This window comes from Thunnus albacares, chromosome 8 (assembly GCF_914725855.1).
Source record: "Thunnus albacares chromosome 8, fThuAlb1.1, whole genome shotgun sequence".
In the NCBI taxonomy this organism is placed as follows: domain Eukaryota; kingdom Metazoa; phylum Chordata; class Actinopteri; order Scombriformes; family Scombridae; genus Thunnus; species Thunnus albacares.
The window spans coordinates 24071656-24094002 of NC_058113.1; the positions used below are offsets into that span (position 1 = coordinate 24071656).

Genomic DNA, 22347 nt, shown 5'->3' on the forward strand with positions numbered 1-22347 from the left:
TCTCTTCGTCATATTAGTACCCCATTAGTTCACAAGTTCATGAAACTGGAACTGGAGGACATTTGGTGTTTCAGGACTAGTAGCATTGTAGGAGTAACACTTGTTTCCAGTGAAAACTGCCATGTTATATCATGTCAGTAGCTTTTAAGAATACAGTTTTCAGTTACTTTATATCTCAGTCGTATGTACGTTGGATCTCCTTAATGATAAATTTCAGCCTTTTCCTTCTTTTTAATCTAGAGTCTCTGTTTCATTTTGGTGAAAACATTTTCCTCTAAAAAATTGAAACAGCTTCCGCTGCATGCTTATCAAATCTGATGTACAGTAGCCCACTGAGAGGTAGGAGGCAAGTTAACAAACTAGGCCCTCGCTCTCTGGGCTCAATACAGTCACATTTCACAAGCAGCTATAAGTAATTTAAATAAAAAAACATAAGTTCTACATGATGATCAGAGCAGCATATCTTAGTGTTTGGTAGATGGCGACATATATCGTGTTTTGTAATGCACTTCAGCTGCCTTGAGGGCTAGAAACACAGTCAGCAAGTGCCAGGCCTCCCACTGGCCACCAGCATATAGTAGAAGGGGGGCAGCAGATACTGTAGATTGGCATGTACCCCCCTGTAGGGATTTTGTAAAAGGAGACCCAAACTCAAATGGGCAACTGAGCCAACTTGCATGCCTCACACATCAGCTGGTACCATCTCCAAATCTGTTTTTCCATGGTGTGGCATGCACTCTCTCTTTTGGGACTTTCAGTGGGAACAGATATTTCCTTTTGACAGTCAAAATACTGAGACTTTGAAGTTGACAAGTGAAACTTAAGTACAAAGCATTCCCAAACTGTCAAATTAATAACAAATGATCAATTCCTTTGCCTGTTGTAGATTAATCAACATGAGAATGTTATTGAAATTGAGTGTTGAGAACATTGAGATTCAACCCTGAATTCAGGACATCTGTATCATTTTCTCTCTTCCCATACATAATCTCTGAAAACTATTTTTATTCAGGACAAATAGATGACAAGACCACAGACTGGACAGCTTGTCTTTAATAAGACTTAAGATACTCCCACTAACCTTGTAACGCACATCAAAATATATTTATAGCATATACACGCACCTGCATTTCAAATACATATGAGTTCATGAAATCTCAATGCAAATGAGAAAAAAACGGAGTCATGCTGCACATGTAAAAAAAGCAGATTTAACTGTAAAATGGTAGGGCTTAGTGACCTTACATGACTTCTGGTATCCTATTTGTCAAGGTTGCACACTCATTATTACATCCAGTTTTGCATACAATCAATCATAGCTGAGCAGGTTTGGGTATGAACAGGCAGTATGTTTACACACAGTGAGAAGCTGTTGCATTTGAACTTCAAATCTCTTTCCAGATTTTTCAGTTTAACTTTACAAAAACTGTTACAGGTAGCTTTTTACAGACCAGGATGTATATAATACCTGGTTTTTATTTAGAGGGTCTACTCACAGCAGAGTAGCATAAACTGACTCCCTTTCATACAACTTTAACCTGCAGATCCTTCCCTCCTTTGTCCAACACACAAAGTTCATTTACATTATTCACAGAAATGTACCCAGTCATTTATATTTCTCTTTCAGTTAAATACTAAACGTAAAGAACAAAGAAAACAAACACTTCTTTTTCAGCTTATCGTAATAATTACTCAGCTGTACTGTAATGTACGAAGGTTGACACTGTTGAGTAATAAGGTGCATGGTATCGGTGCCACAAAGATCTTTTACAAATGTTAACACTGATGCACCTGTGTTGCATGCAGCAACACCTTTCATCCTGTCTTGTCTGTTGCTTGCGTCCTGATGCTTTGTCATCATCTTCAGTAGCCCCCTTATCTTCGGAGAGAAGTATGTATGTTTGCTTTTAGAGGCTTAGAAAAAGGTTGTTGATTGGCACAGGTCACAGGGCTCCCCATGTGAGCGCTGGCAGGGCTGGGAAAAAGGTCAGTGGCCTAAGGCGACGAACACTTCAACACTGGAACATGTCACAGGACCTCTGTGAAGGAGGCAGAGAGCAAAGGGTTAAAGGTCAAAGGGAGCAGCAGGCATTGAGGATTAATCAACACATGCTAACAGACAAAACAATTTCATGGCCAAAGTCACCCTGTTTGATCTGAGTAATGTCATGCTCTGTTAACCTTTGACCTGGTGACAACTCTTAATGCAAAACCATGGTGAACATGTTGAACAGGTTCACATTTTTTCAAGTGTGTCTTAAAACAATAGTCAATGTAAGTGATGGGGAACAAAATCCACAGCCCTTTTTTGTGCAAAAATGTATTCCAAAGTTTATTTGAAGCTACTAAAAGGTTTCAGCTGTCAGAGTTAGTCAAATCAAGTGAATAACTTCTAAATTTAAACTAACTTTTTAGTACAAACTTTTAGTGCAACCCTTTTTTGTTTTCCCCAGACAGTGTTTCCCTGTTGAGCTGCAGTGAATAAACAGTAACAGAAAGAGGGAATTTGCACTAAAAACTACTACTACTTTAGAAGATGTCCACTTGATTTAACTAATTTAGACTGCTGAAACCTCATATTAGCTTCAGATAAACTTTTGAATACATTTTACTCATAAATAGGACTGTAGATTTTGCCCCATCGCTTTAAAGAACTCTTCCTTATGTGTTTTCAAACAGCCAGTATGAACAAGAGGAATGATTACATCAAGTAAAACTTATTTCAATGTTCATATGGGCATTTTGACCATTGTTTTCAGACAGACTTGAAAAATTGTAAACCAATCCTTTCACATGTGAAACGGATTTATATTTGACTGACAACACCACATGTGAGACCATGGAGGGCGAGGGCCACGCTCACAGCAACAAGTATGAACATTCATATAAGCCCCGGATTTATGCCTTAAAATAAACTGCCCTCCTATGGAATAACATTGTAACACACGATCAGTCTCGCATATTAATATTCCCAATCATAGCTCTCTTCATAAAGGTCTTGCCAGGTCAAAGTCGTCTCAAGTATCCAGATTTACATAAGTGAAAATGAGAATGTTCACTTTTTATATATCTGGATTAACAGCTAGAGTTGGTGTGAGACGGAAGTAAAATATTATATAAATATGATTTCAGGAAAGACATTAGAAGGCTAGCAAAGAAAACTGCCTTCTGTTTGTTTTACACAGTATTTACGGTTGCTAGCTTGTCTTCAGGCTGACAGGTGAAAGATAAGCTCTAGCAGGAAGGGGAGAGTGAGGTGCTGCTGACATTGCCACTAGGAGGAGGGGGGGGTGATATGATGCTTAATTACTTCGGAGTCCTGTTTCTAACCCCTGGCAGTGATGCACTTGTGGATAGGGTCTCCTCATTGGCCTCCGACATTATGGGAATTCCACACTGGGTGCAAGCCCAAGTTGGTGGGGCTGCTGAATAAAAGCTGTCATCAGTATAAAGATACCCAGCTTCTCCTCACCCTTCCCTACACTATTTCATCCATAACCCATCTCCACCCCTTTGTGAGTGTAAGTGGAGTCTCCATGCCAAACCATCCTCTCCCCAGGGGGTACTCAGTCTCATCAGGGTGACGACCTGCACGTTAGATGGTGTACAAGTTTGGGTTCGTGGGAGCTCCATGCCAAAGACAACAGCACTAACTATGGTACCTATTGCAGGCTTTATTGGGTAATGTGAAGCCAAGTGTAAGACCAGCTCAGTGCAAATAAGCACACGAGCTTGTTACAAGTGATCCTTTTTATTAGGAACAGACGAGAAAACAATCCAGTGAGTACATTGGCTCTAGGTTACTTTAAATCAAAACGTGGCTGTTTGGCTGCTAATATTAAAGGAATAGTTTATATTTTTGGAAATGTTTCACTTTCTTGCCACAGCTTAAATTATTTCACAAAGCTGATTATCTTAGCTCACAAAGTCCATTATCTTAACTTAGCATAAAGGGTGAAAGCAGCGATGAAAGAGCCACACTGGCTCTGTTCAAGTTTAAAAAATCTGCACATCAGGACTTCTAAAGCTCACTTATTAACATGTTTTATGTTTGTATTATCCATACACAGAAATTCAGAAAATAACATATTTGTGGTTTTAGAGGGAGTTCCGAGATGTAATTATTTCTTGACAAACAACAGTTCATCTGGGGCATCTCTGCTGTCTGCCTAACCTCACAGTTACAAAAAGACTCCAAGAAGCTACTGCAACTACAAATTGCCAATTTTACATTTCAGTTTGTGTTTGAATTAAACAAAACACAAAATGCTAGTTAGTGAGCTTTAGAGGTGTTGGTAGGTGGATTTTTTTAAACTTTGTGGTGAGCTGGGCTAGCTAATTGCTCCAGTAGCCAGTCGCTATGCTAAGCTACGCTAATCACCTCCTGACTCCACATTTAATAAATAGACATCAAAGTGGAATCAATCTCCTCATATAACTCATATTTCCTAACATTTTGAATTTTTTCTTTAAGGATAACATCTGTAATTTTAGTGTTATCTTAGATTCTAATCCTTGAACACGTTTCCTCAGACTTGGGGTTGTAAGTCCTCTTTTTAAGTGATACCAACCTTTGAAAGGTCATGTCTTTACTTCTTTCCCTAAGACTATTGTAAGCTCACAGCTCAGTCAGAAGCTAATGTTCCTGTAGTCAGTCAAATATGCTGTCATTTGGCCTCTCATGTGTTGTAAAATGCTTTGTATCTCTGTTTAGGAAAGTATCAGTTAAGTTAGTTATTTAGTACCTGCAACATGCTGAGGCTTCATGGGGCCTGCTTTTTTTATGAATGACTCCTCGCTTTCGAAAGTGAGGATCGGCTCGGTGGACATGCTGGTCTCAGACTTGTCCCGTGCACCATTGGTGGTGTTGCCATGGTTGGCGAGGTGTATGAGGTCTTCAAAGTGGGCAGTGTCTCCTTTAGTGGACAGACCATTTTCTTGTCTGGTGGGCTGGACCCCATTAATCACAACTGAGGAGCTGTAAGAGGGGAAATACAAAGCAGGATATGGTTATAGTTATAATGGGTCAGAATGACTCATACAGCAAATGAGTCATTCCTTCAATGTCCAATTACAGTAGTCTTTCAAACTCTTCAGAGGCATGTTCAAATAGAGTAAACATTTGAAGAAACAAAATCATTCTCCCACTATTACAACTGTTTACTGTAGGCCTGAACTGTGCGGCTTTTTGTGTTTTCCGCTGAGGTTTAAAACAATGCAAGCTGACTTGATGAGTAGTCAACTCTCGGCTTGGTTTTTTGGCACACAAGTTTTATACTGTTCATGGTGGTCTTGCATCAGTATGAGTGCAAGGACCTTTCAAATTGATAAAAAGGAGCTTTTTGTTTTACCTCTCTCTGACATTGGTTTGTCCATTTTCTGTCTTGTTATTGGGCAGGTTGACCTCAGGCCTTGGCTGGTAGTCAGCAGATCCTAGACGAAACAAAGTTGATCAGGCATGAATCCAGTGTTTAAAGCTAGCAAGCACACAGAAAATCCCACCCTACCCTGCATGATCAACCATAGTGTGACAAATGCCATTAATGACCATCCATGCGCTGTGTTGGGCAACTTTAGGCTCACAATATTTCAAGTCGTAAAACAATAGTCAGGTGTCCATGTGAACATTGAAACAAGTTTTGCTCACAGTCTGAGTTTCTCAAATTAAGTGGATATCTTCCACAGTTACAGTCTTTTTAGTGGAGAATTCCCCCTTTGTGCCTTGACAGACAGTCAACAGTTTTCCTGTTCAGCTGCAGTGGAAGGATTGCACGAAAAAGAGGGAATTTGGCACTAAAAAGACAGAAGATTTGAAAGACATTGACTTAATTTGAATAATCTGGATGGCTGAAGCCTCATATTAGCTTCAAATAAACTTTTAAATACATTTTAGCATGAAAGGAGGACAGTGGATTGTGTCTCCCAGTCACATAGTAAGTGCATTATGAAGGGATCTCTTGATGGCCAGTATGAACAGGTTGGAATGATTAAGGCAAGCAACATGTGTCATTGCTCATTTGGACACCTGACTATTGTTTTGGTACAGACTGTGAACCTATCCTTTAACAAGCAGGAAAGGGATGCCACATTTTCCCAGGGCATCCTTTCTGCAGAGTCCAGATCCCATAACTCAGCTCTGCTCAGGACATGGCTGTGGTTGAGACAGCTCTCCACACCCCTGACTAGAATTGAAGCATGCCCGCCAGTCCTCTGACCACATCAGTGGCTGGCTAATGTCTTCCTGCATTGGGGAACTTTGCCATAAACAGCATATCTCCCAGACCACATTGATCCCCTTCTTCTTATTCATCCACAGTACGTGATGTGGAAGAAGAGACAATGAGGGTGTGCAAGTTATATATATGCTTGTTTGTCCATTTGTGTCAAGACCTGAATTATTCTATAATTAGAAGTTGTAGGAAGAGAGAATATGGGTGACATACATCCTTATTTTATTACTCGTGTCCAAAGTAAATGTTTGATAACTGCTGCAGGCTGTTGCCATGAGCCCACCCTTCCTCTCCAGCCCCTCAGTCCCAGAGCTTGGACAACAAGCAAGCACACATGGGTCCTATTGTAAAGAGGAGAAGAACTCAAACTCCAGCTGTACAGGATATGAGGCAGAGATATTATCTAATAACCGTTTTATACAAAATGCTGCGATGTGAACCTGACTCACAAAACTACAACAACAGATACCTGTGATTTTGTTTATCCTAACACATGGAGGAGGTAAAGGAAGCAGAGGATATGTGTCATCAAATATAATTGAGTAAAACAAGTTAATCTGTAATAACATGAATCAGACTCAGCTTAAAAGGTATTATTTAGTTCCTGTGGATTTGATAATTGATGCCGTGAGAGTTAGAAATCCACCTCTAAGTGGATTCTGGTAACCAGCTGGACACAAAGCATTCACTTTGTTTTAAATCACTTCCCAGATAACACATTAATGGGAGATCAATTAAGACAATTACCCTTCCTGCAGATTAAAGGCTTGTAGTAGGTGATGATTGTCCCCCAACACTTGAAGATGTTTTGTAAAAGGCAGACTAGCCCAGAGTGATGTTCTACTTACCTTTGCTGCTCTCTGCCTCTTTGTTGTGGACTTGTGCAAGTGGGAAGGACTTAGTCTCTTTCTGTGAAAATGGGAGATAATATCAGTCAGTTTTGGTGGAAATTTAAGTCTTGGCTTGTTGTTCTGGTTAAAATGCAAAAGCAAATGTACCTTGTCGCCTCCATCTGTCTTGCGTGTCCTCTTCATGATCTCCTCCAGACGCTGGGAAAATGAAAAAGGAAGGCATAAGATCAGGGAAATTGCCAATAACTTAACCAAAGCTTACTCCATTTAGTGCTCGTTTGTACATTTTATATGCATTTTGTCCTTTAACATGGGACACCAACACTGTAGGGCACCGAGGCAGCTGCGTTTAAGTTAAGAGGTAAAGGTATGGAATCATACATGGAAGTTATTAATTCAACATCCATAGCAAAATATATGTGTTCAGATGATTAGTGGGCTAGACTGAGCTCACACACTTTCATATTTGGCTGTTTATTGCTGTTTGTAAAAGGTTTTCTTGTCCTGTCTCTTGTATCTCTTAGGTTGAAAAGGCCATCGTACTTGAAGTAAATCCACAGAGTCAAGCTGAGGCTGTAATGTCTCCAGGTGGAGGGCTGTGTCAATAGTGATGAAGCAGCACTTGTGTATTCAGCTGGAACAGTGTAGGATGGTTGAATAGTGACAAGTAGAATAGAAAGTGCTGCACTAGAAGACAAGCCTCTCCGTGTGCTTCATTTGTATGCGCAGAAGTCACAAGTTTGATACATGATGCGACCTTCATCTGAGGACACAGTTAGCCTGAGATAGCTAGATCATAACTGCAGCTGCCACTCATAAAAGTGAATTAAAATTATTCATAGGCAACTCATACACTCATGGCTTTGGCATCTAGTTTGGCTGCAAAACGCCTGCTTAAGGACTGAAGAACACTTAATACCACCTGTGCATTCTGACCACAACCTTCTCTTTGTTGAGGTAATAACACAAGAGCGACAAGAGTCGAACACTAAATTGTACCGTGTGACTATGTTGTGAGTCTTTGAGGCAGAGGACATGCTGTTCTTGCAGGCTAATTTCAGCACAGAGCCAGGCTTGGGTTGGCTGAGCCAGGCCTGGCACGCCTAGATAAGAGCCTTTCACACATGGAGAGAAGATGAGAAGGGAAAGAAAGGCTTTGCTAGCATAAAGAAACATTAGCTTACTGTGGATGTGGGTGGTGCACTCAGAGTAGATGGCCATGGTCAGACACACAGATGACTGACACAGTGGGGTCTCCATTATTAGTGTTTATATATAGCTTCACTCTCACACACACACTCAAAGCCCTATTAAATCATGGCATGCAGACAGCCAATCCAGGATAAGCCAAAAACATCATTCATCTTGGTTTTGGGGACTCAACTTTCAAGCCTGCATTGTCGTGTCAAAAGGCAGACCACAGAGAGAGCATACCCGAGAATATAATACCTCCACTGAGGGAGAAGAGATTGTTGTAAATTGACTACAGAAATTATTCTTTGTTAATCTAAAATGTATTTGTCTGCAGTAAAGGAATTTGAGAGCAGATCTGGCTTTATTTAAGTACTACTTCTTTTAATTCAATCAATTTAGAGGTAAGGCTATTTTCTTCCCAGAAAGTCCCGAAAGAAAGAGATGAGAATTAAGCTTCTGCTTTTATGATTGGAAAATGTGCATTTCCGTTTTGAAATGGATAACTTAAACCATGGCTGAAAAAACAATGATGGGAGGACAGATGTATTGCTCTACCCTTTTCCTCTCCAGCCTCTCCTGCTCCTCCTTCTGGAAGTGTTTCTCCCTCTCCAGGCGCTGCTTCTCCGCCTCCTCTCGAGCTTTAGCCTCAGCCTCTTCTTTCTGAAACACACAGGCAAGAGTCCAGCAACAGTTTTAATGCCGGCAGAAGGGGGAACAAAACTTCAGCCAAAATGACATACCTTTTACGTAACAAGGGTGTGGTTGCTCCCTGCAATTATTGTTTACAACCACAAGAGATATTTTCCTACACCAAAAGAATCTATTTTTAACATTTACAGCCTTGTGAAGACCATTCAAAGCGAAATACAATTCTTGAGCCCTTGCATAATTACATTGGATCGTGTTTAACCACAAATGTCATTTCTGTGAATGACCACAAGGGGGTGGCAAAGCTCCGGATACCAGACTATGAGCAAAGATAAGGGCCGCAGCTGATCATGTCATAGGTCTACATGATAAACAAATAATGTAATGAACAGCCACATTTCCTATTTCATTGGGTTCTGCTAATTCTCCTCCGCTTCCTCTCTTTTTCCATCCCTGGCAACATCCACAAACACAGGAAGAGTCAATATTGCTCTGACAGGTTATTTGACAACTGAAAAGTTAAAAGCGCACAGTCATCATAGCTACCAGCACACCAGTTAAGATAAATATTTGCCATCAAGGACAACATTCCGCTGACGTAGAAAATACCAGACTGTGTTTTGGGACAAGCTTGTTATCAAAGTGTGAGGTGGGCTGCTATGGTGACACGGTAAATATGTGACGCTGAGAAAGCCGCTAACAGCTTGTTTGCTGAAGATGGGAGAGTGGTAAGTCAGTGGCGTGATGGGTAATCTGTCTGTGCATGCACGTGTGTGTTTGACCTTTACTTGACAGGCAGTAATAACTGTCACAGTGGTGCTTGATGGTCCTTATCACTGCTGTGGGCGCAAACTACTTGCAATTTCCTTTCACCCTTATCTGACAATCCAAGCCTGTCCACTGTACTATATTTACACTCAACCTCACAGACAGCTTCCATATTCTCTGAATACCTGGCTGGGAACCTCATGATTACAGCGACCACTATTTGAGGTGTTTTCTCTGCATGCTGGTCATTGACAGTCAGTATACCTGTTTTTGCAGGCGAAGGTTCTCCTCCTGCTCCGCTTTGGCTTTCTCCTCAGCCTCCTTCTCCTCCTGCAGGCGCTGGGCTTCGTCCCTCTTCCGCTGCTCTTCGGCCATGGCGCGGGCCTCCTCTTCCCTGAGGCGTCTCTCCTCTGCCTCCCTCGCTATTCGCTCCTCTCTCAGGATCCTGAGGAAGTTGGAAAGAAGGCTGAGGATACGCTTTTTCCACAAAACCATCTGCCAAAAACTTTGAATGCAGTTGCACAGTTCAAAATGTTAATTATTCTATTGACAGGACATTTCCTCCTCAGTTTACAATATCTTTGCTGACTTTAATCATGAAGCACAGGCAACTGGAAACCAAACTACTTATGGAAATGGAAACAATTGGAAGTATGAGAGCCAACAGGAGATCACATCAATTCCCAGGCTGTAAATAGTGTCTCACAGTGGTCAGAATCAGCTAACAGGGTATCACATTCCTAATGCTATACAGTCAGCTAGTGTTGACTGAGGTCTCATTCAGACATGCATGTGCTGTCATAATGCATAGAGCCTTCCTGTTTAGTTTTACTGATGTCTGTTTTGTATTTATAAGAAACAGGAATGTCCTCAGTGAGCTTTGCACCATTAAAATACCTCCAAGAGTTATAGGAGAACAGCCTAGGAATTACTTTCACATATTCCTTTCATCTTTTGCACAGTTGTAGAACTTGACAGATCTTTGACTATGTGTTCTGAGATATGTTAAACCCCTCTGACCTCTCCTTCTCCTCCTGTTCACGGCGCTCCTGCTCCTCCCTATCCCTCTGTTCACGGGCCTGCCGCCGTTTTTCAGCCAGGATGCGAGCCGCCTCCTCTGGATCGTTGGTGCCTGCCATGGGCTTGGCTGACGGAGAGGGTGCAGGTGTCGCTGCTTGGACCGAAGGAGCTGAGTGAACCGGCTCAGGTGAGGAGGAAGTGGCAGTGGTTGTGGCTGGCGTGCTTGACGCATGGGGTGTGGAAGCAGTTGAGGATACTATTGAAACCACAGGAGAGCCTAAAACAGGAAAAAGGAGAGACAAAATGAGAAAATAACTTGGAAATATTGTGCTATGCAACTTAACAAAAACCCTCAATGTGACTATATGTTTCCCTTCACGTAATGACTTTTAAAGTGGTGCTTTCTCAATGGAGTGCTTATCAATCATCATCAAGTCTTTTCCCTTCACATGTACCCTAAACCGTTCTGTCCCCAGCACCTGAAAATTTTAAACATCTATAGCTTCAGTCTACGAACTTCCAGCCTGGTAATCACATAATTAAGGCTGATTAGCTCAGCCTTTTAGTGTCATGTGCGAGAACAGACACAGACCATGAGGCTGTGTGTGGCTCACTCCATGCGCTGTCTTTGTTTTCATGCCTAATTAAGTCTGATGGTAATCTTTGTCTACTGCTCCTCGAAAGAAATACAGATTTTCCAGAGGCTCATTCACTTTTTCCATTAGATCTATTCTTCTTCCCAGTCACAGGAAGAGAACGAGCCAGACAGTTAAGAACTCTTTGAGTATATTAAAAAAAAATTATAAAAATAAAGTATGACTAAGCCATGGAAGGAAACAACCCAGAATACAGAGACACTGGATCAAATGGCTGGCCAAACAATGCTCTATTAAGAAAAACTAAATGTGAATAACATGTTTGCTTTTCTGGAGAAAAGGCTGACGATGACAAGGAACAGATCAAACTTAATTTCTACTGTTTCGCTTCACTATAACTAAAAACAGCAAGTCTTGACTGGTGCTTGAGCGTTTCAGTCTAGTCCTAAATTACCAATATCATCACTTTTTAGTGTACTCACTCTTTCTGTTCTCGGGGGTGGAGGGCCTGCGAGGCTCCTTCACCCTCTCGAGGGGGACAGGGGAGGAGGTGCGATGTTCTATCCTGGCAGGGGTCCTGGCTCTTTTGGGCCGGCCTTTAGGGGTCGACGGGCTGCCACGAGTGGGTGTGCGCTTTGGGGAAGCAGCAGAGCTGGGGGAGGCAGTTCTGCCCTTAGGTGTGGCTGGAGACGACGGCCGTTGTCTTGATAAAGGACTAGGACTGGAGAGAGAGAAAAATATGTGGAGAAAATTTAAGGGCGAGGGGAAACAATTATTCTCTTATTTAAACTAAGTTGGACATATTATTCTTTTAGACCTGGACTGACATGTTTGTTTGAAATGACCTGAAGAAACCTGACTTCAGCAAACAGGTTCACATCAGACAAAGCGCACAGACATTGCATCATCTCTTTAAGTGCATTATCAGTCAGCATCCCAGCAGTACACAGACAATGCAACACTTGGAGGGGATACATCCATTATGCTGAAGAGGAGGGGTTTTTTTTTCCCTCTAGGCCTCTGGCACTGACAGCTCAGTCAAGCCCTTTGTTGCCTTTTTGTTGAGTCAAAAGAACTGTTTTTTTCTCTTCCCTTCTGTCATGGACGTCATTTATTCTGTTGCCTGGGGATAAGAGAGGAAATGACCACTCGTCCTGAGATCTTTCTCTCTTTGCTTAGGCTCAAACAGTGCATGAAATACGCACGCAGACATAAACATGGTCGCCCTAGCTAACCCAGTTGTTGACCCGAAACAAGCTGTAGGTCAAGGGGATCTGAGGATAACCTTGTTACTACACCCAGTATTTTCATTATGAGGTTAGAGATTATTGTAGCTTTGAAATATATACCTTTTTTATATGGTGCTTATACGGGAGGTTGGAGCTTTCGCCGAGTTCCACACTTGCTCAGCATACAGTATATTCATTGTGCTCACTGAGTTAATGTTTAACCTAGACCTCTGTGATTTAGGGAGGAGTTAGGTTAGGTTGTAACAAAAGATTATTTTCATTATTGATTAAACTGCAGATTATTTTATTAAATAACACAATAACCATTTTGTCAATGAAATGTCAGAAAGTAGTGGCAAATGCCAATTATAATTTCACAGAGTCTGACCACCAAACCAAAATCCAAAGATTTTTAATTTACAATAATATAAAAGAGAGAAGAGCAGAAAATGCTTGTTATTGAGACTCTGGGAACCAGAGAATATTTGGATGTTTTACCTGAAAAATTACTAAAACGATTAATCGACTATCAAAATGGTAGTTAATACGTTTTCTGCTGATCAACTAACTGGGTAATCAATTATTTGTTGATTGATCAATTGTTTCAGCTCTATTGTGATTATAAACTATTTACTATCAGAATCAGAGTTCTGGTAGATGCAATTGCAATCAGTAATTGGTGGTAAATATTTTATAAATGGGGCAGGAATCAGCAGAGTTTTATAATAAAATAAAGGTAATAACTATAAGACAAATATTTTAAGGTGAACTGAATTTGAGGTATTGGAGGTAAAAATGAAAAGAAATAAACTACATGTTGTACCTTGGATCCGGTCTGTGTCTCATACTGGGAAGAGACTGTCTCTTCTTCAGCACCTTCTCTTTAGTGATTGCACTTTTCTCTTTTTCATTCTCCCGTTCCTTGTCTTTCTTTTCTTTCTTGTTTTTATCCATCTGTATAACACAAAGAATGAAAAGATGTAAACTCATTTAAAAATATGGTTCAGTCATATAAAAACAGGTATGTTACATGTATATGTAAGGAAGTATGGTCAGGGATTAGGTTGGCTCTCAGCAATAGTTTCTCAACAACAATCCAACACTCTCACCATTAAATTTTCACTCAAGGTAAGGTGAATGGTAAACCCACTTGTAGAAACAGAATCACCTGTTTTGAATTTCATGGCTTTTTAGCTACGCTCTTCTTCTGGAAAAAAAGGTTTACTTATAAGTCCCTCGTTAGTGAGGAATGTGACTGCATTTGGCTGTGAGTGGAAAAATAAGTAGTAAAAGGTAATTTGGCAGACATACAGGTGTGGAGCTCCGTCTGTGTTGGCGTTGGGTGATGTCTGGTGTGCTGGACGTCACCCTCCAGCGGTCGGAGCAGCGGTGGTGGGGCTGGTGGGCACACAGGGTCAGGGGACTGGCAGAGGCCGAACGTGGACAGAGAGGAGAGTCTGAGAAGAAGGGAAATTTTGTTAAAAGCTTGCCAACATCCACGCAGTAGCATATTATAAAACATTTACTGTTTGACATTTATTACATGAATGATAATCCATATTTTCCCCCTAACTTACGACCATCTTTGCCATTGCTGAGGACACTGGCAGCACTGCGGCTCCGAGCAAGGAAAGACAAGGTCGGCGTCATCAGCCGGTCCACTATACTGCTCTCCCATGGACTCAGTGCAAGGTTACGGGCTGCAGGTAGAGAAAAATAGACTGATAAGTAAGTTTTTATATTACTGTAGCTTCAAAAATATGGATATTCTCAGTTGAACTGGAGCTCTGTTGTAAGCCCCAAACCATAGTACCAAAATATTTGCAGAGTCCTCCTTTTCATTACCCACACGCAGCAGTTGAAGTCTGAAACTTGTCACCAAAGCGGAATGAAAAGAAACTGTGTCTTAGGTCATAGCTCAAATGTAGCAATGTGTCTGCAAGCCACAAACAACCCAGTCAAATAAACAAAAGCCCAATAAGACACCTATGTGCCACCCGAAGAGATTACGAGAGAAGGGGTTGAAGAAAATAAGCCCTGTGTCTACTATAACCTTGGGCTGGTGTGGTACCACCCAAGAGGGAGTTATTTGAAATGTGTGTCTAGACAGTGAGTCAGTTATTTATAACCACAGACTTCAGCGTAAAAGCAGAGAAGTAAAGAGTGGAGACTCATCAGTATTTATCTGGAGTAGAAACTCCCTCCTCTGGCTTTAAGGTGTAATGATGAGAAAGATGTTAATGCTGAATGTTTTGGGTTGTAGAGAGGAAAGCGACAAGAGAGACAGAGTTGTTACCTATCCAATTTTTCCAGCTGCACAGAGGCACAGTACCTGCTCCGGGGAGTTTTCAGAATACATTATCTCCTAAAAAATGCTGACTCACTAACCACTTTTTTTCAAACTCAGAAGTTTCTCCTCCTTTGCAGGAGTACACCATGACCTGGTTAACTTCGGACCTGAAAAAAAAGAGCTGTACTCATCTTGAGGATATAGAAAGGTTGATTCAAAGACACAAAGTTGAGTCAAAGAAATATTTCATTTATAAATCACACCCACCTCCATATCATCAATAAATTTATGACAGTCCAATATGTTGTAATGAAAATGAGCAAAAAAGGACCCAATACAAAAAACATCAGGAATGAAATGACCATCACCACAAAATGAACCAACCACAAGACAGTAACAAGACAGCAGAACAAAATATGAGCACTGTACATAACTCATATTAAAATATGAGCATGCAGAAGATGTCAAACGAGACCTCAAACCAAATTCTGGGCTGTCGAAATAAAAGTGGTTTTGGAGAATGAAAATGTTGTCAACCATCAAGCACAGGACAGGGACTGAAATCAGAAAGGGGAAGAAGTAACTGGAAAAAAAAAAAAATAGATGACACTGATGGACGGGTTCGGAGGTGTGTTTGGCGGTGGAAGAGTGATGGACACAGTTAAACGGGTAGGGGTATTCCAGATGTTGTCTTACTTCTGCTGGGGGAGTTCCAGAGCGTGGCGGAGGACTTGGAGAGTCGCTTGTTTATAACAGAGTCCACGTGTTTGGGCAGGTTGACCGTTGACACAGAGCATCTGCCTAAAGAAGCCGAGAGAGCGCCACACAGATGTTCACACAGGTCACATGGTTGAGAGGCAGAGAGGGAACTTCTGTGGCGTCATGCGTTATGCTCAAACGATGCCTCTACAAACATACACCCACGCGCTGTAAAGACAACTACAATAACGCATTTGTAATGTGAGCAAAACCCCATTAGACCAGATTCCTGTATGATTTCATTATATATAATAACATCAGTTACTGCTTTACAGCACACACACGCACACAGTACACCATCTGTTAAAGAGCCTTTGGCAATAAAGCACAAAACATGTGCATCAAAAAGAACAAACAAACAGTAAAGGGTCACACCACCCAAATTACAAAAACATTCTCTAACTTAATCTCTAGTGGTATCTTGCATTACAAAACTATAAATCAGTTTTATCGGCTGAGGTTTTTGATATAACTGTTTCTGAGATTTCTGCTGCGACCCCAATAAAACAGAATGAATAGAATTCAGTTTGTGGTGTGCACAGCATTGAAAAATGACCTTTAAAATATTAGCCAGCAACATTTTCCCAGAAACAGTGTCCCTGTTACCTTGGATAATCCACACCAAACACTGTAAACAGTTTCCATTGGCACTTTTTATTTGGTAGAAAGTAGATCCGGTGAAAACTAGTGGCAGCAAGTGTTGAGGATTATCCAGAGTAACTGGGACATTGCTTCACGAAAAACAAGTTGCAGCTGAGTTTTCTGAATGTTTTTTTCTAAATCTTTTATTGAGGTAAGTCAGAGAATACATTTTTGTCATTTGACTGAAATAACCCTTTAAAGTTATTCTATATGAAAAGAAGAGCAAAGGTTTATGCCTACTTCACAACAATAAGGGAACTCTGATTCCATGTGTGGGTAATCCTTGTATCTATTTTCATTGTTTTTTGAATCCAGCACCTATCCCACTGAAGCTTCGTGCATGTCCACATGGCTTCTCTGTTTACTTCACAACAATACCATTTCAAAAACGTCAAATACACTAAAGAAAAACCTTTAAAGATCACCTTTTTAAGCCACTAACACAATCCCATTGAACAAAGACAACCAAACAAGTGATGGAAAGCGACAACATGGACTGGCACTTCAGAAAAGAGCAAAACATTGAATCCTTGAGATCATCCATGTGCAATACTTGCATCTATCCCAAAGCTATATCCCTTTAATACACTCCAATCAAGTGAGCACCCTACTCTTTCTCAAGATGTCATCAGAAATTATTCAGTAAACATTGCAGGTGCATGAATGTCTCCATTTCAACAGACAAGGCTGGTGGAAGAGGCAGCATCCTCTTTTGACTGTGGCCAAGAGGGGTACCAGCATTTTCCTAAATAACATTCTGAACTTTCAGCCATTCCACTGCTGCCTGTTAACGCTTGTTTACTTTCATCATCGGACAGACGGCAAGCTGGTGAGGAAGGAAGGAAGAGAGAGATTGATTTGAGTGTCAATAATTCCCCTGGCATATGGCAGAGGTGATTACATGACATGAGATGGAACACGGGACTCTTCAGATTTAAAGCTTTAAGTCGGAGGGATGGTACAATGGAACAGAAGCATCTATCAAGCTGCAGTGTTTACACACAATTTCTACAGTATTATCTAAGCTCTGCAGCTATTGCAGACTCTAATTTCATCAGCTGTTGGATTGTCAGGACATGCATCATTATGCATTAATAGACAACATGTTCAATTTGCTGCTCGTTGATAGAAACCTGCTTACTGCAACTGTTGCAATAAAACAGCTGAATACATTTTCACTGTGCGATCAATACAGTCTGGTCATGATCAGGGGCTAATGACCCTGAAGTGATATTTAAGGAACAAACAGCCTGCTTGGGCATAGCTGCAGTAGCTAGCTAACCTCAGAGGAAATGGTGTGTCAAGATGGAGGATTGTCGATGATGCAGCGAAGGCACACCACATTAAAATATAAACAGAACAAAACCTCCAGTGCTGTCCAAATCTGTTTGGGTAGCCTGACTGTGCACCTGCCAACATCATCCAGCAGTGTGCCTAATATACCGTACATCTGACAAAGAAAGCCACTTTGTTGTCAGGAATGAGGAGCAGGCGACAATTAATTTGGGATCATTGACATAAACTCACTCATTCGTTCACTCATCTTTGCAACTATGTTTCACATCTACAAAATGATTCGGTTGAAAGAGAGACATGGTTGTTTATGAAGCAAAAGTTTCCAAAAATGTGCAGTTTCCTGCCTCTCCATGATGAATTTTTATCATTAGTTTTTATATCCTTGCAAATTTAATGTCTTTGGGTTTTAGACAGGCAAAAGCAATTAAAATACATCAACTTAGGAAACTGTGATAGACATTTCCCTATTATCTGACATTTTACAGGATAAATGATTAAAAAAAATCAATGATAAAAATGAATTTTAGAAAATCTTCCTTGACAAATCTGTGACAGCTGAGCTGGCAAACAAGCCTTATCTAATCTAAGAAAAAAAAACTGCACAAAGAACATTGTTTTTTATCAGATTCGTTTCATAGAAAAAAGGCTGGATCTTCGGTGAAGGTAGTGAGCTGCATGACAGCAGACTGATGGTAAAAGAATTTTCCTCTGATGGACTATTGAGGTTAATGGTACTGAAACTCAAGAGCCAGTAATGACGGTAAATGGACTGCACTTATATAGCACTTTTCTACCTTAAATGTGCTATGCATGATAATCCAAAATAAATAAAACTTCAACAGACAGAATCTATAGCCAGTGAAAGTGCTCATACATTGCACCAATGCTAATTTGCATCAACTGACGGTATTTGCAGTATGAGGCAGTGATGTCTTAGTAATTTCTGTTATCGGCGTATGATTTTATGTGTATCCAGGCTGGACCAATATACTCACTCTCTTTCTGGCTAGAGTTCTGGCTGAGGCCCCCGGCCCAGGACCATCTTTGCTGCCGGATTTCTGCCCAGGTCTTCTTGGTTGACCGATGGATGGCTGCTTCATAGCGTTCCTGGAAAGGATACAGAATCAGGTATCAGTCATTTAATGTCTAATGCATCAAATACAATATGCAGACCTGAGTAGAACAGTGTTTAGAGAGATCGTCCTTCAGCTAAAAAGCCCGGATTCAAGCACTCAGCTTGGTGGAAGTGTCCTTGAGCAAAATCCTAAATCCCCTACTCCCCCCCCCCCATCTGCAACTGACTCTGTTCAGCCACCATTCCTGTGAAGGAAGGTGTTAAAATTTGTAGCCCGGGGTTCAATATGGTAGGACAGAAAAAGAAATGTGTGGCAGTGATTGTTTGAAACCTGCCATTTGATAAGCATCATGTCTCTACAACATTATTTTCAATCTAGCCCATGTTCTAGTCCAAACGTACTTTGTTCTTCTCCAGTTTCTGTTTCTGTCTCTCCTCCAGGGCAGCTCGCCGTTTTTCCGCCTTGATCCGTTGTTCCTCCAGCTTCCTGCGGCGCTCCTCCAGCTGCTGCTCCCTCAGCTGCCGTGCCTTCTCCTCCTTCTCCAGCCACTGGGTCTTTTTAGCAGCTAAGATGTGATAGAAGACATAGTCAGAAGAATAAGAAATTACTAAAAGAGCACTTGACAAAGTGCTCTCTTTTGTGTTTCTAGAATAGGTATAATGCTTATCCTCTTTTAATGATCCTTTCTTCGGCAGTTCTTCTGTATCAGTTTTGACTTGAAAGAGTAGAGTGATATCTGTTGAAAGCCCCTACTTGACACCAAAAAACATCTTTTGATAAGTTGACAGTTTTCAAGAAAAATCCTGTTTGAATCTTGAATCCGTAATAAAGAAAGGTCTAGCCTCTCTGATGTTTACTTCACATCTAAAGCTGTCTTTGAAAAAAAAAGCATGTCACCCTTCACCTTTATCCCTCTTTGTGTTTGTGTTTTGTGAAAATAAATTCAATTACATGATTTTTCTACAGAATACTGCATAATGCCAAGTGAGACAGATACAGTACTTCTGAAGTTTTTATAACACACTAATCTCATCACGCCTCCACGTCAGCTTCAATAAACCGCACACTTTGATATGGAAATCGTCTCCTCATCCCTGAGCTGTACAAAGAGGGTGTAAGGAAGCTTTTTGCAGCTGCCTCGCTGTGTACACAAGTCACCATAAAACCTCCATGAAGAATCAGCCTCTGCAAGAAGGCGAGGCTTAGCTCTCTAAAGCACTTGATGCAACAAAAGCAACTGGTTGTGGATTTTAGATTATTGTGACAGATCATTGCAGAGATGCCGGAAGCTAGAGCGGTTAAAATTTATTGGGAGACACACAGTTCGGCTTTTATATTGGAAGGGAACAAAAAGCTGAGTTATACTGAGACACTGCTTGCCAGCACCTTGCGGCAAACAAAATATATCTGCTGCACTGCGTATCTCAGCTCATCACAGCTTGATGGCCTCGATTTCAGAGAAGCCACATCATTACCTTCCAGTGATACAAACCTTTAGGGGAAAGTGCAGTGGAAAGTGCTTCATAATTCACCCGTTGTGCTGTGATGAGTGCAGAGGGGGAAGGAGACTGCCTCAGCCGCCCACAAACGTGATGTTTAAGGCTTGCTAAAATAGATTGCAGTTTTCCACTCCAAGGGAAACCTTTAAATTATTGTAAAGACTGCACACACTTCCATGCAAATCAAGTATGTGACAGTTCATGACACTCGCTGATGTAATATTTGGATGTGACTCATTCAACAGGAGTGTTTGGTAATGGTTTTCCAGAATATAGGTGCTGGTTGCAGGAGGGAAAATGAGCTGGAAATTGGCTAGGGGCTTGGTGGTCACACTATACTATGAAGAGAGTCAGTCCAAGTGATTTCAGCTCATGGCTTACACAGTTTTCAATTTTCTCAGAGTGCCACTCATCGTAAGTCATTTATGCATCTATTTCAGGGCTTTCAGTGATAAACTGATGTCCAATTCTGAACATCTCATGTTAATATTACTTTAAAATGCATTCTTCAACTCTCTCCTGACAGTGATTAGTACTGACAAGTAACATCGGGACCTGGTATAGTGAAGTCATTAAATAATCATAACCAGAGGGCTGCTCTAACCATGGTACATGAAGTATTTATACCATTCCAATACAGATGGACAAGGTAGGAGAGTAGTTTCTGTGCAGTTGCAGCCAATTCTCTTATGCAAGTCTCTCAAAGCTTGACCTAAACGTAACAAAGACCCAATAATATCCAAGATGGAATATGTAGGGATTTTCTACTCATGACTCTGTTATTACTGAACTAGCAATACTACTGATGATGATTGATAAGCTAAGTCTTCCTGGACAAGATCTCCTTTTAAGCTGATATTGTAAACACAAGCTTTGGAAGGATCTCATTTTTATCCAAGTCTGACTGAGAGTATTAGATCAGACCAGCACCATCTGGCATGCCCCAGTGATCGCCCAATTAGACCGATCCACGCTATGAAGTATGTCAAACTCATCTCACTGCTGTCGAACACACAGTTGGATTAGACTACAAGGCATTACTGAAAGTATGAGTATGACAGTTTAAAGGATGGATTAACTTAAGATTTCCTGGAGAAATGTGCAAATGTGATAAATATAATATACTGTAGACATCAGTGTTAACCAAAAATGTGAATATAACACAAAATCCACCCTGCAGATATATCCTGTAAGACTACCATAGTAAACACTATATACTTTATCTGTGCAAGATGCAAAAATACATTATCACTCAGCTCTGTATCTAAACTGTGTGATTTCTGTTTGGCTATAAAAAGTTGTTTAGATGCAAATTTGCAGCCAAGATAAATCTGGCTGCAAGCTGAAGCTAAAACCTTCCATTTTCACCAGTAAGATTGTAATCATAGCTGCATGTGGTACAAACATGCTATATTTAAATACAAAATTCAAGTTCTGTGGTGTCTGCAGTTGGAACATGTGGATGAACAAAGTTCAAATTCAGAGCATGCTATGTCCTCTTCTATGTGAACTCCAAACTCTCTGTCTAATTACCATAACAACATAACATCATTTACACATAAATGATTGGTTATGTGATCAGTCTATGGCTACATGAATTCTATAAAAGACATATTGATGATGTTCAGAGAGAGAAAAGGTTACAATTAGTTTAAATTTTCATGGTAAAGAAAAAGAAGACAACCATGATTTTTTAAAAAAAAAGTAACATCACTTGGATTAAATGAATGAAACAGCTCTAGTGCTGGGCAATATGACCGAAACGCAGTGTTATAATTCTTTTATGTACAGTCTTTACCTTGATGATCAATAAATCAAGTTGCAGCTTTGTTTTAAAAGAAGAGGTGGAGGCAAGATGAGGCAAAGCAGATACAAATGGATGTTATTTTTAAGGGGACGATTCTCAAAGTCATATGAGAAGAGCTTTTCACAAATATAACGACTTGATCGGTTTATTGCCCAGCTCCAGGTAAATCTACTGAACTTAATTTAACTGATACATCCAAACCAAACAGAATGATGATCAAAAATGGGCTTTCACCACCACCACCACCACCACATACAAATAGGTGAGTGGCTTACCTTGTAACTTGCTGAGCTCTTCTGCAGGGGAAGGAGTGAGAGAAAAGACATAGGCAACTGTCAATCATGCAAAGCAGTGCACGACCAGCTTGTAGCCGGGTGATAACGTGGCAGCCGTGTGTTAAATGAAAATAAATAAAAAGGACTTGGGCAATGAGATACAATAC

General features: G+C 40.8%; 1 protein-coding gene across 6 annotated transcripts in view; it reads right to left on the minus strand.

Annotated features, from left to right (window-relative positions):
- Nucleotides 1-1035: 1035 nt before the first annotated feature.
- Nucleotides 1036-22347, minus strand: part of map7d1a (MAP7 domain containing 1a) — a 42446-nt gene continuing 21134 nt past the window's right edge. The window contains exons 4-20 of one of the 6 annotated variants that reach the window (XM_044358639.1): nucleotides 22181-22201; nucleotides 19001-19164; nucleotides 18519-18630; nucleotides 15523-15627; nucleotides 14925-14993; nucleotides 14114-14236; nucleotides 13848-13993; nucleotides 13360-13490; nucleotides 11790-12028; nucleotides 10712-10988; nucleotides 9956-10136; nucleotides 8831-8935; nucleotides 7229-7279; nucleotides 7079-7139; nucleotides 5352-5433; nucleotides 4746-4978; nucleotides 1036-2039 (exon numbers count right to left, since the gene is read on the minus strand). In XM_044358639.1, the coding sequence (XP_044214574.1) occupies nucleotides 2029-2039; nucleotides 4746-4978; nucleotides 5352-5433; nucleotides 7079-7139; nucleotides 7229-7279; nucleotides 8831-8935; nucleotides 9956-10136; nucleotides 10712-10988; nucleotides 11790-12028; nucleotides 13360-13490; nucleotides 13848-13993; nucleotides 14114-14236; nucleotides 14925-14993; nucleotides 15523-15627; nucleotides 18519-18630; nucleotides 19001-19164; nucleotides 22181-22201 (2111 nt within the window). In that variant the 3' untranslated portion in view covers nucleotides 1036-2028. The remainder of the gene's footprint in view (nucleotides 2040-4745; nucleotides 4979-5351; nucleotides 5434-7078; nucleotides 7140-7228; nucleotides 7280-8830; nucleotides 8936-9955; nucleotides 10137-10711; nucleotides 10989-11789; nucleotides 12029-13359; nucleotides 13491-13847; nucleotides 13994-14113; nucleotides 14237-14924; nucleotides 14994-15522; nucleotides 15628-18518; nucleotides 18631-19000; nucleotides 19165-22180; nucleotides 22202-22347) is intronic. The other 5 variants (XM_044358640.1, XM_044358641.1, XM_044358645.1 and 2 more) reach the window with 5 other exon arrangements.